Source organism: Hemibagrus wyckioides, linkage group LG23 (genome assembly GCF_019097595.1).
Source record: "Hemibagrus wyckioides isolate EC202008001 linkage group LG23, SWU_Hwy_1.0, whole genome shotgun sequence".
Lineage (NCBI taxonomy): Eukaryota > Metazoa > Chordata > Actinopteri > Siluriformes > Bagridae > Hemibagrus > Hemibagrus wyckioides.
In genome coordinates this window covers 16,629,806-16,642,328 of record NC_080732.1, presented here as the reverse complement: position 1 = coordinate 16,642,328, position 12,523 = coordinate 16,629,806, and the positions used below count along the sequence as shown (strand labels likewise).

The window sequence follows — 12,523 nt, the reverse complement described above, 5'->3', positions numbered from 1 at the left end:
AATAGAGTTCTTGAAGGGTAAAGACCTCGCATCCTCAACTGAATCCTGACACATTTGGCTATCCTGACACTACAAGCTGCTTCAACTCACTCGAAAAGTACTTTAAAATGCTCGAAACACGTAACAACAACAATATACATCCACTTTCATAGAAACCAGTGTCATACAGTGTCAGAAATCATAAGCAAGTGAGGTTAAGAGACAGAACAAACCCACAATTTCCCTTAGCTCACCTAATATCTTGGCTAATCGACTACACTTGGGTTAGTGGGAAACTGTAAATAAATAAATAAAAATGCACACACACCTTGAGATTCTTCAGGACAACATTTCTATTCTAATATATTTTCAAATACGTCCACTATCCTGCGCACTTCATAATGCAGTGCTTAATGTCAGACGGCGAGACTGATGCCTGCGTCCTTATTAAGTGCACCAGACAAAAGCCGGTGCATTAAGCAAGCCGACGCAGCAGGAGGGACATATAGCGGGAGATGGAAAATAAAAGTCAACGCTTCGGGTTTTATTATTGTAGGAGGGAGAGGCGTCAGAGTAGAGAATTATAAAACCACCACCCGAGGTTTGTGTGTCCAGAATTAAAAGCTCACTGCCTCAGGATAAGCGCGTTTCAGATCGTTTTTTTGAGCAACTGAGACCAATAACAACTGCTACTAAAAGCAGCCCATACCCTGTATTAAAATACACCAGTTTGAAATGGATTTAAAATATAACACTTCAAGTCCTGCAAGCTATTAATGACTGGGAATAAAAAAGAGAAGGCTGTAAAAAATTAAGAGTCGCGGCTTTGTTGGCCGAGCGGCATGCCTGCACGCGAGCAGAGTCGCGCCTGAGGCCTGAAACACACCAGTTTTACACGTTACATGATTCTGGGTCAGAAATGTATCGCGGAACACACACCTCGAGTAGATCTGTAGAAAACAAATCCAAACTAGAAGCCAGGGTTCTTCTCCTGGGAAACAACACGAGATTGGAGCAATTCCTTTTCTATTAATTCTAGACATCGTTGATTAAAGCCGTAGGGAACCTAAATCATGAGTTCTAATGATGTTGGCGTGGTCTCCTGGAACACATAATGTGGTATAAAAAATAAATAATTGTTGATTTTCCATCAACGCTTTGTGTAAAATGGGCAGCACTAATGCTGGAGTAACAATGCCTAAGCTTCACGCTCCACGCTCTGGTGACCTCAATAATGGTCCTTAAATGGGTCTTGGTCAGGATATATGGTTCTATGAAGAATCTTTCACATCCATGGAACGGTTCCATTGTACAAAAAGTTCTTTGGAGTGGAAAAGGATCTTTAGTCTATAAAATATGGCACTGGTTCTCATTTAAGAACCATTTACTGAAAGGTTCTATGGGGAACCAATAAAGGTTCTTCAACGGCATCACTGCAGAAACCCCTTTTTTTCATTCTTCCTAGTGTAGAGTGTTTCCCAATCAGAAGAGCTATCTAATAGAACCCTTTTTTGCAAGCCATGCACAAGTGAGTATCCCATGAACCTTTAAGGAACTTTTATAGAACAGTGTAGATTAGCATGTGTTCAACTTTAAAGGTTCTGTATATACAGTACATGAGAAAGGATTTCAAGCAGAATCATCATACTTTTGATTAGACAATGAATTCTTAAAGAACCGAATGAGAACCCAATTTTCTAATAGTGTAAATTGGAGTGTGTTCATTTGAAGGAAAAGTGTGACTAAAGAGTTTTTAAAAAATCTTTTTTGAACTCTTAAGGTTTCTTTAAATGTTCCGCTGAGAAAAACGTTAAAGGTTCTCCATAGACCCTTACGATTTTGTGTTTCCTGATCAGAAAGGATCTGAAGTAGAAACATTGAAGAACATTTAAGGAACCACTATATGAAGACTGTGGATTGGTAGACTCATAGTCTTCATATGTTAGAAGGATTCCTGAACTTTTCATTAAAAAATGTTTCAAGCAGAACTTTATATTAATAGCTAAGAACCCTTGATTATCCAATGAACTCTCAAAGAACCCTTGAAGAACCAATTTTTTCCAAGACCTTAGTTTGGTAAGTGTTTACTTTTACAAACCATGGCTCCTGAAAGGTTTGTTGGCTGTTTGGGGAAACCCTTTAAAGGTCTATGCAGAACCCTAGCACAGAGTGTTTGCTTATGTTCAACATTCTCTGAAGGTATGAACAGAACATTAATATTGGATAGACGCCTGAGTTACAGAGATCTTTTATAAGCCTCTTACTTTTACACACACACTTTGCTTTAGATTTGGTTTCTAACGTGCACCCTTGCAAAATCCCCCTAATCAACAGGGTGTGTTATCTTGGACAACGAGTGTGTGTGTGTGTGTGTGTGTTGCAACCCACATTTTATAAACTCCAACATGGCTGTTGGATGAGAGCCATTTGGATTAAGGGCTGCATGGCTTATTAACTTGAGCAGAAACCCGGGTCGTTATGGTGGGATTCTGACACCATGCCCGTTGCATGAGCCTGTCTTTTACAACGTTGTTTTTTTCCCCACCGAGCCGTAATGTGGAAAACGTCCGGCCGGCTTGAGCCGCGCAGTAAATCTGCCCTTCGATTGCGTGCCACTCTCAGGACGAGTACACTAATCCTTCAGGAGCTTGTCGCCAGGGAAGGAGCGCTGTCCAGAAAACACACTTCGTCCTGAACAGCTTAGCTTCAGATCGTGGTTAAAAACACACTCGGGATTCCCCTGCACTTCTGAGAAAGTGGGTTTGAACTCGTTCGGCGATGGCGTGTTTAAAGTGAGCAGGACGTCGTGTGGTCTGGCCGAGTGAGTAATGACAGACCACACAACCGGGACTCATACGAACACTTCGATCCGAATCAGCTCGTTGTGACTAATAACGAGTGGAAACTAGAGCAGAGCAATTAGCATGAGTGCATTTATGTAATGCTAACAAGCTCTGATTAGCTTTTTTAACAAGCTTCTTATTATAGTAAGAAAGATATATTGATCTTGGTTCCTATAATTAGCTATAACTAATTATATAGCAAGCTACAGAACTTATTTAATGCCATCCAATTAGTCTTGCTGAAATATAACATTTCAGGCATAAAATCACGTAAGAGTCAGTTAGAGGCTGTCAACAAATGACAGAAGAAGCCATGCCTCTTGTTAGCATTACATAAATGCACTCATGCTAATTGCTAAGAGGCATACAGGCCACACCTCCTTAATGGCACAAAGGCCACGCCTCTTCACTAGGACTAACAAGCATAAAGGCTACGCTTCTTATGACAAATGGCATGCACAAAGGCCACGCCTCTTCACCTGGACTAACAAGCATATATGCCACGCCTCCTTTATGATAACTAATACACACAGAGGTCACGCCTCTCTACTAGGACTCACTGATACAGGCTAGAAAGCTGCACAGAAGCCAGAACCTATTCAGTAAGACTGACAAACATATAGAACACGCCTCTTTATTCACACAGGCCACGCCTCCTTCATTAGGACTGACAGGATTCAAATGAGTGATAAAACTATAAAATTGGTGTTGAAAAATTTTCCAAGACAAAATTTCTCTCAACGACGCAGTGTTTTGAAGCAGTGATTCAGTGAATCACAGAGTCAAATCAACGAATCATCACTTGTCTTACACACAAACTTGGTTTCATATTAGAAATTATGTCATAATGTTGTAGTGGAGTTTAAGAAAGTGTTTTTCTTTCAAACCCAGTCCTTCTTCTTTCTTTCTTTCTTTTTTTTTTTTTTTTTTTTTTTAATTTTTTACAGATGATGTGTGCAGTCAGTCCCCAGCGGAATTGAACCAAATCCAGATGTGATTGCAGAACTCATGGTACCAGAGGGGGGTTCACGAAGGCTTAGCACACTCCCTGACTCTCTGCCTCTGGGAAACAGACGCTACATCCATCACTAAAACCCTGCTCACTGTCACAGCTCCCACCGTGACCTTGATGCATTAGTGTAGTGTGCGTTTTTGGCTGCAAGAAAGAAAACTCCCGTCTCGCCTCTCTGATGTGCCGATCATAATAAGACGCGAAAGGAAGATGATGTCTGTGGGGACGAAGATGACACCTTTGTAATTGATACACGTCCATGTCGCTGACTGTGAAACGTGAAGCCTTACGCTTGCACACACACACACACACACACTACACTCACTGATGCAAGCAGAGCGGAGAAAAACAAGTGTTAGACTCCAGCTAGCATTAGCATAACATGAAGCATTACACACTCTTAGTAATTGCATTCTGAAGCACTTCCCATTTTAAAAGTGCACACAATTAAGGTTTTAAGAAGCTCTGCTGAAAGAGTTCATTACCTGAGACCCGTGTTTAAGGATTTTGAATTTCCCTTTGCTTTTACACGCTGCTAGAAAATCTTATTTCCACTTGAAGCCATGCTAAGAATGAATAATGCTTTTCCTTTTCACATTATCTGTTTCAGATCTCGCAGTACTGATTGTCTGTGTTCAGAAACACCTTGTTGATGGTAGAGGTCAGATAAGACTGGCCTGAAAGGTTCAAGGTTACACTGCGGTCAAATAATCACTCTTTACAAAGAAAATCACCTCCAGGAAATTGAGACTTTTGAACTTGACTCTTTTTAGAGTCAGAGGATTCTGACACAATCAATCAATCACAAATGATTCATGAGTCGACTCTTCCAGATCTCAAACGAATCCTTGCCATTTTTCCCCCCAAAAAAACTAGCCAGTTTTTTGTCTTTAATTTTATATCGAATCAACTGTTGGATGAGAATTTTAACACATGCAAATGCATCATCAAAATTCCTGCACTGTTATTTTGATAGAATTTAAAAAGGATTCATTTTGTCCTGATGTACATTACCTCATATATCCATAATTACAAGCAGCAGAGAAACTCAACACTGCCTCATTCACACACAGGCGATATTCATACACACGTCTCCCCGCTTTCGCAGAGCTGTCTCAAATCAAATCTTTATTCTCTACCGATCAAAACAACTCGGACGTTCATAATTTCTCTCGATGTTTTTCACTCGTGTGGCATTAAAGAATCGTGAATACAGAATACTGATATCTTTGCAGCAAAAGCATCACAAAAAACCAGCGCCTCTTCGGGATCCGCAAGCCGACGATCGCCTTGGGATGAAAAGATTCGAATCAAAGAGTCGACTGATTCCCAAACGACACGTCCCCCAAGGAATCAGTGTTCATTCGTCCGCATTCGACCTCTCAGAGGTGGAAGACGAGCCTCATGTTTATGTTACATAACTACTGTATAAAATAGATTTCAAACAACACTCGCTCAGTGACTCTTGGCTACGACCATCTCATTTCTGATTCACACACACACACGAGAGATGAGCACCTTGTAACTCACTGCAGGTGTTCACTTTACTCTGTGCTCTACGCTTAGTAATCAGAGCAAAACCGCTGCGACGTTTAAACACTATTAGCATCAACCACAGACTCCCACAGGGAACCGGTTCATACACGCCTCGGCCCATAACTACGCTCCCAGCCTTGACACCGATCCAGATAAGACGACCGTGCCCACAGCATGAGATCATTTCTGCACGGATCATTTCTTGTTCAGGATTATTTTTAATGGCCTGCAGGCAAACTTATTTTTGTTTTCACCTACAACAGTGAAGGGAGGGGTTTCGAGGAACGACTGCGTGTTACGAAACACAATCGAGCATGTTCATGGAAGTATTTCTGTGTGTGCTAAACATCAGGCCTTTCTTAAGATATCAGGAATAATCGTTTTCAGAGATATCAACATCGATAACTAGATTAACGTCCAGTCGAGCAGGATGTTTTCTCTGGAAAACATCTGTATTAACGGAGCACTTCATCTTGATCTTCTGTATCTGCTGCATATACACTACATGATTACTACAGACTCACTTTACTGACCACCAAAAATAAGCTTATGTATTTATTTCAAAGCTTCTTCAAAGCCTCAGCAACTACTAGACATTCCAAGAACGTTCCTGTAACGTTATTTTTAGGTTATGGAAACGATATTTCTGAGAAGGTTGATTGTGCAATGTTTATGGAAAATTTAATGGTTATAAAAATGTACTAGGAACATTCCACTATTATCATTATTATTGTTATTATTATTATTATTATGAAAACATTCGCCTTAGATACAAGGGACAGGTAGAAGAGAGTTATCCCCAAACAGATCAATCTTTTTTTTTTTTTTTTTTGTGGAATAATGGAATTATGGGCGTGGCCAAAACACAAGGCGGTCTTTAAAAAGGTTTCATAACGTTACCGAGATACTGATAGCATACGCTAATGGGTGCAAACTATAAATCAGTTAGGTTAGACTGAATAATATTAGTAATAATAATAATAATAATAATAATAATAATGTATGACTTTAAATATAATATTTACATTATAAAGCATTTATCATACACATGGTCACTGAAAGTGCTGTAAAAATTGAGTAGTAAATATAATATGATGAAAAAAATAATATCATAGATTTGACAAGAGAGATAAAAATAAATTTATAATTCAATAAGTTCAAATGTTAGCAAAATGAAATTAGTACACACATGTAAAGTAAAATAAAATGTATAAAAAATAGAAGTATAAAAATGATTCAAAGAACTGTACTGAAATATTATAATCTAAATAATGAACTAGAAATCGACAGAAATCAAATAAAAACAGAAATAATGAACTGAAAATCAACAAAAAATGAAAACAGTAGTACTTTTAAAAATCAACAGAAATGAAATAAAACCAGAAATAATAAAGTGAAATATAACAAAATAACAACAGAAATAATTAAATAAAAAATAATCAAAATAAAAACAGAAATAATTGAAAAATCAGCAGAAATGAAATAAAACAAAAACAGAAATATTTTTTTTAAAAAAAGAAGAAATTAAATAAAAGAATTTCAATAAAAACAGAAAGAATGTTAACTAAAAAATAAGCAGAAATAAAACAAAATAAAAACAGAAAAAATGAAATAAAAATAAGCAAACAGAAGGTTGCGAGAAATCCTGATGATGCCACATCCGTTCACGTCTCTGCCCGGTGAGTGGGCGGGGCATACGCTCTGCCCTCTGTCAATCACAGCATCACCAGCCAATCACAATCATCTGTGAGCTCAAGTATGCGTAAGAGGGCAAAGTTTTTCTCAGAGTTGCTGATGCAGCAGTTTGATGGATACGTCTTTAGCGTCTTCACACGTCTCACGTGTTAGCCTTCACTCGTAGCTGTTGTATGATTGGTGGTTGGGGTTTTGCAAAATGAACCAAAATTTAGATCTGTACAAAAATGATACACTCGTACACGCACAGGATTGTGGGATTGTGTGTAGGACAGAGAAGGATCGACGTATGTTTCGGACACACCGTGTACAATCACTCTGAGTGCATAACTCCGCCTTCAAACTTTCAGAAAGTCACACCTCTAAATTCTAATGCTGGTGCTCATGTGCTGAGGAAGAACATGATGTACTGAAGGCTCCATAGATAACAGTGTCTGAGACCGGTCTGATATACTGAACAAGTTTGCAATGCTAAACTGGAGGCTATATGCTTCCATTATTTATTAACAACATTAGCAAACTTGAGAGTCCAGACATGTTCTTGGCTAATGGACTACATTTGTTTCTGATTCTCTTTCCTTAATAAGAAGCATCATGCAAGTCCACAAAGATTTCTCCAGATTTCCACTGAGTCTCAAACTCACAGCTGCTAAGTGATGGACGAGACTGTGTGTGTGTGTGTGTGTGTGTGTGTGTGTTCTCACTTACCCAGAAACATGCTGCTCTCCATAATCCGTTAGGCGCGCAGCTCTCCGGCTTGGTCGCGTGCTGGAGACGCCGACGGACGCTCCATGCTCTCAGCACGCGCGCGCAAGTGTGTGTGTGTGTGTCTGTGTGTGTGTGTGTGTGTGCGCGTGTGTGGTGTGTGTCAGAGACCGTGTGTGTAAGAGAGAGAGGCAGTGCTCTGTAGGAGAGACAGAGCGCGTGTGTGGTTTAACCACCGCACGCGCTGCCACAACGCTGTCTTGTCCCTCCTCCGTCAATCTCTCTCTCTCTCTCTCGTCCCAGGGTTCCTGGAGTGTGTATGTGTGTGTGTGTGTGTGCGTGTGCGCTTGCTTGCTTGTGTGTGTCTGTATCCAAACTCCACTTTTTCTGTTCCAGTCTCCCTCTCAGTCTCTCCCTTGTTCTGGCTTTCTGCATCTGCTGTCCGCTGCTTTATATACTGCTCTCTCTCTCTCTCTCTCTCTCTCTCTCTCTCTCTCTCTCTGTGTGTGTGTGTGCATATGTCTCTGTTTCTCTTACTTATTGTCTCCCTCTTTCTCTCTCTTGTGTCTCTTTCTTCTCCAGGTGTATCTCTTTCTTTCTCTTCCTGTCTTTCTGTCTGTCTCTCACTTTCTTCCATCTCTGTCTCTCTCTCTCTCTCTCTCTCTCTCTCTGTGCATCTCTTTCTTGTGTTTCCTTCTTATTCTCTCTTTATTTCTCTCTCCATATCTTTCTCTCTTTCTGCGTGTCAATCTTTTTTTCTCTCTGTCTCATTCTGTCGCTCTCTCTCTCTCTCTCTCTCTTTCTCTCTCTCTACTTCTCTTATCATCTGTGTATTTTCTTCCCTTTCTGTTTGTTTGCATTGCTCTCTCTCTCTCTCTCTCTCTCTCTCTTTCTTTCTCTCTCTCTCTCTACTTCTCTTATCATCTGTGTATTTTCTTCTCTTTCTGTTTGTTTGCATTGCTCTCTCTCTCTCTCTCTCTCTCTCTCTCTCACTCTCTCTCTCTCTCTCTGCTTCAGTCTCTTTTCTGTTTCCACTGTGTTTTTTTTTTTTTGGTGCTTGTATGTTTCTGTTTATCATCCCCCCCTCTCGCTCTCTTCCATTTATCTATCTTTCTCCCCTTCATTATTTCTCTCTTTCAATTGTTCTGGCTTTATCTGTTAGTGCTCATTACCATATCTTGTTGCTTTTCTCTTCTCTCTTTCTCCCTCTTTTTCTCCTTTATTTCTCTCCTCTCTCTTTCCTCTCACTCATTCTCCATTACTCTGGCTTTTTGCAGTCCCTTTGTCATGTTCCCTCTCTCCTTCCCCTCTCTTCTCTTTCTCTCCTCTATTCCTCATTCACTCCCTTTCTCTCCTTCTGCCACGAGCGCTATCGGTGTTTACTCTGTCTCCGTCGTTCCTTGATTAATTGACAGAATTGTTTACGTCGATTAATCACGGGAGGAAAGTCACAGGAAGGGAAGTTGAGCTGAATTCGTCGATCAAGCGGCGAGAGCGCGGCTATTAAATAAATCATAACTAAGAGAAGCTGCTGTCTTAAAACAGTGACAGGTTTAGATCCTACCTTATACGCCAAGGATTTAAAAAAAAATGAGAATTACGTTTCACTGACATCTAAAAACGTAATTATAGCAAACATCTTCGAATAATACGCCTTAAGATTAATAACTGTATAATACTCTTCATCTTCTGTAAGCGCTTTATCCTGGTGAAGATCCCACCGGATGACTGGATACGACGCAGGAATACTTTCACACACACACACTCACACACACACACACACTCAACTCTCAGTAGCATTAATTTAAAGTCATCTACAATACATTCATCAGTGTATGTACAGTACGTCTGTGAACTTTCTTCCATGCTTTACTTTTCTTATTATCTTTTCTTATTATTATTATTAATGTCTCTCTGGGCAGTTAATAATAGATCATATACTGTGTGTATGACAGCAGAAGAAAAATTATTTCCAGTTTTTTTTACTAACTAACTGTATTTAGGTGCTAAAATGGGGAACTGAAGAAAAGTCGGACCACGAATCACACCGTAAGACATTTCAAGATGGTTAGATATGGAAACAAAGGTGCCTAAATGATGAGAGTAAAACTGAAAGATCACGTAGTTGAGACAAGGGATTACTTTAAGCTTAATTCATTTTTGAGTTCGATATGCCAAAACTTGGAGTTAAGTAAAAAAAACTTGCAGTTTTTCATCACTGTCATGATTTCCAGGTCTGGAGAATCATTTAAGCCAAAAGTCGTTCAACTAAGAAATGTACTGTATGTATGACAGCAAACGAAAATTTATTTCAATTTTCTTTCAGTGTGTTCTAACTGTATTTAGGTGCTAAAATGGGGAACTGAAGAAAAGACGGACCACGAATCACACCGTAAGACATTTCAAGATGGTTAGACATAGAAACAAAAGTTCACCTGGTGCCTTAAAGATGTGAGTGAAACTCAACTCGGAGTTCACGTGGACAACAGATTACTTTAAGCTTCATTCATTTTTGGAAAATTTGTCCGAAAACTTGGAGTTAAAGAGACGAAATATTGTAGGTTTCACATCACTGTCATGTTTTCCAGGTCTGAATAACCATCTGAGCCGAAAGTCGCTCAAATGTTAGAGAGAAATGTATGACAGCTAAACAAAAAAATATTGCAATTTTCTTTCAATAGGACCTAACCGCTATATTTAGCCGCTAAAATTGGGAACTGAAGAAAAGTCGGACCGCAAATTACACTGTAAGACATTTCAAGATGGTTGAACTTAAAAGCTTAAAAGTTCACCTGCAGCCTTAAAGATGTGAGTAAAACTTGAGTCCAATGTCACGAAACTTGTCATGACAATTGAAATTGGAAATAATGTAAATTTCACATCAGTCATGTTTTCCAGGCCTGGAGAATCATTTGAGCCAAAATGGACTGTATGTATGACATTTCCATTTTGTTTTTTAATGGGAACTAACTGTATTTCGGCGCTGGAATGGGGAACTGAAGAAAAGTCGGACCACGAATTACACCATAAGACATTTCAAGATGGTTAGACATGGTGCCTTAAAGACGGGAGTAAAAGATTACCTCAAGTAGTCAAGACAACAGATTACTTTAAGCTTAATTCATCTTTAAAAACCTGAGTTCACTATCCCGAAACTTGGGGTTCAAGAGACGAAATGGTGTAAATTTCACATCACTGTCATGTTTTCCAGGTCTGGAGAATCATTTGAGCCAAAAGTCGCTCAAATGTTACTGAGAAATGTATTGTACACATGACAGCAAACGAAAATTTATTTCAATTTTCTTTCAATGGGACTTTGTTAACAGGAAACTGAAGAAAAGTCGGACCACGAATTACACTGTAAAATATTGCAAGATGGTTAAACATAGAAACAAAAGTTCACCTGCAGCCATAAAGACATAAATATATAACCTCACAAGTAGTGAAGACAATGGATTACCCTGAGAATGATCAGCGTTATGTTTTACGGTGTGTCACGCAACAGGTCTGAAGAATCGTTTGCGCCAAATGTCATTCAAATGTGACGGAGAAATTTTCGTCTGTATTACTTGGATGAAATGTCATATTTGTGAGAAACAAATGATCTCACTGTAGAATCACACTGTGCCGCCTTCTCCTTTAAAAAGCATTATATTTTAAGTAACAAGGCTCTTGGCAGGGTAAAAGGGATACCTGATGAAATTTCACATCTCAGCTGTAACCGCTCTCCTTCTCCATCACTTTGTTCTTTGGGAAAAGAAGCTGCATTAATGACAAAACAACAAATCCCTACAATATCCCCAAACTCCCTGAATAGATGCTGCTATGTGTGTGTGTGTGTGTGTGTCCAGACTCCTTTTGACCGGCTGCTTGTCTCCGCTTAGATCTTCTCGATCGCTTCAACATAATACAGCTGAAGGTCAGGAGGAATTGACCGCTACAAAGCTGGCCCACACCTATCGACTGCAAATGAGGGGCTTAGCCAAAGGAGACGTTGGCCACACGGCACGTGTACACACACACACACACACACCAACAAAGTTAGAAAAGGAAACAGGAGACTGCATTTCACTTCTGTTTATTCCAATTTACCCAAAAGGGAAAAAAATCCTCACTGTCCTTGAGGATTGTGATTTTTGGACCAAATCGGATCAGATTTTCCGATCCGAGCAACAGACTGGATATTTTTTTATGCATCCTGTGAACACATGTGATGACTGACACAACACAGATCTCCTATAAACACTGGACACAAACTGAATTAACTCTTATGTTCTGTTCAGGTTAAAAAGACTTGTATTTGTATTTAGCGCTATTTTTAGAACGTTACCTTAACCTTCAGAGGTTAACCACTGGGAATATTTCATGAACGTTCATATAACGTTCTGTGTTAGCTGGGAAATCAATTAAGATAACATCAGGAAGCTTGGGAGTCTACTTTTTAACAATTAGGAGTGAATAATCTAAAGGGATTCTAGAAGGATCTAAAAGGGTTATTCTGAAACGTTCTAATAACGTGAAAGCAGGAATATTAATATTAGAACGTTATAACCATCTTAGAACCTTGTCAGCATTTACATCATGTTCTAATAAGGTTATCTGTAAGCTATATATGATTAGGATAAAAAAATATTCCACAACTTCTAAGAAGGTTTGGTTGGAAAGTTCTGAAAATAACGTTTATGCAACATTCAAAAAACATGTTTTGGCAAACATGTTTTGGCAAACGCAATGGCTCCAGGTGTTCTGAAAA

General features: G+C 39.3%; 1 protein-coding gene across 3 annotated transcripts in view; it reads right to left on the bottom strand.

The window, feature by feature from the left end:
- Nucleotides 1–8,199, bottom strand: part of znf385d (zinc finger protein 385D) — a 69,643-nt gene extending 61,444 nt beyond the window's left edge. For 2 of the 3 annotated variants that reach the window (XM_058376180.1, XM_058376179.1), the window contains exon 1: nt 7,774–8,199. In XM_058376180.1, the coding sequence (XP_058232163.1) occupies nt 7,774–7,795 (22 nt within the window). In that variant the 5' untranslated portion in view covers nt 7,796–8,199. The remainder of the gene's footprint in view (nt 1–7,773) is intronic. The other variant, XM_058376181.1, reaches the window with a different exon arrangement.
- Between the last annotated feature and the right edge of the window lie 4,324 nt (nt 8,200–12,523).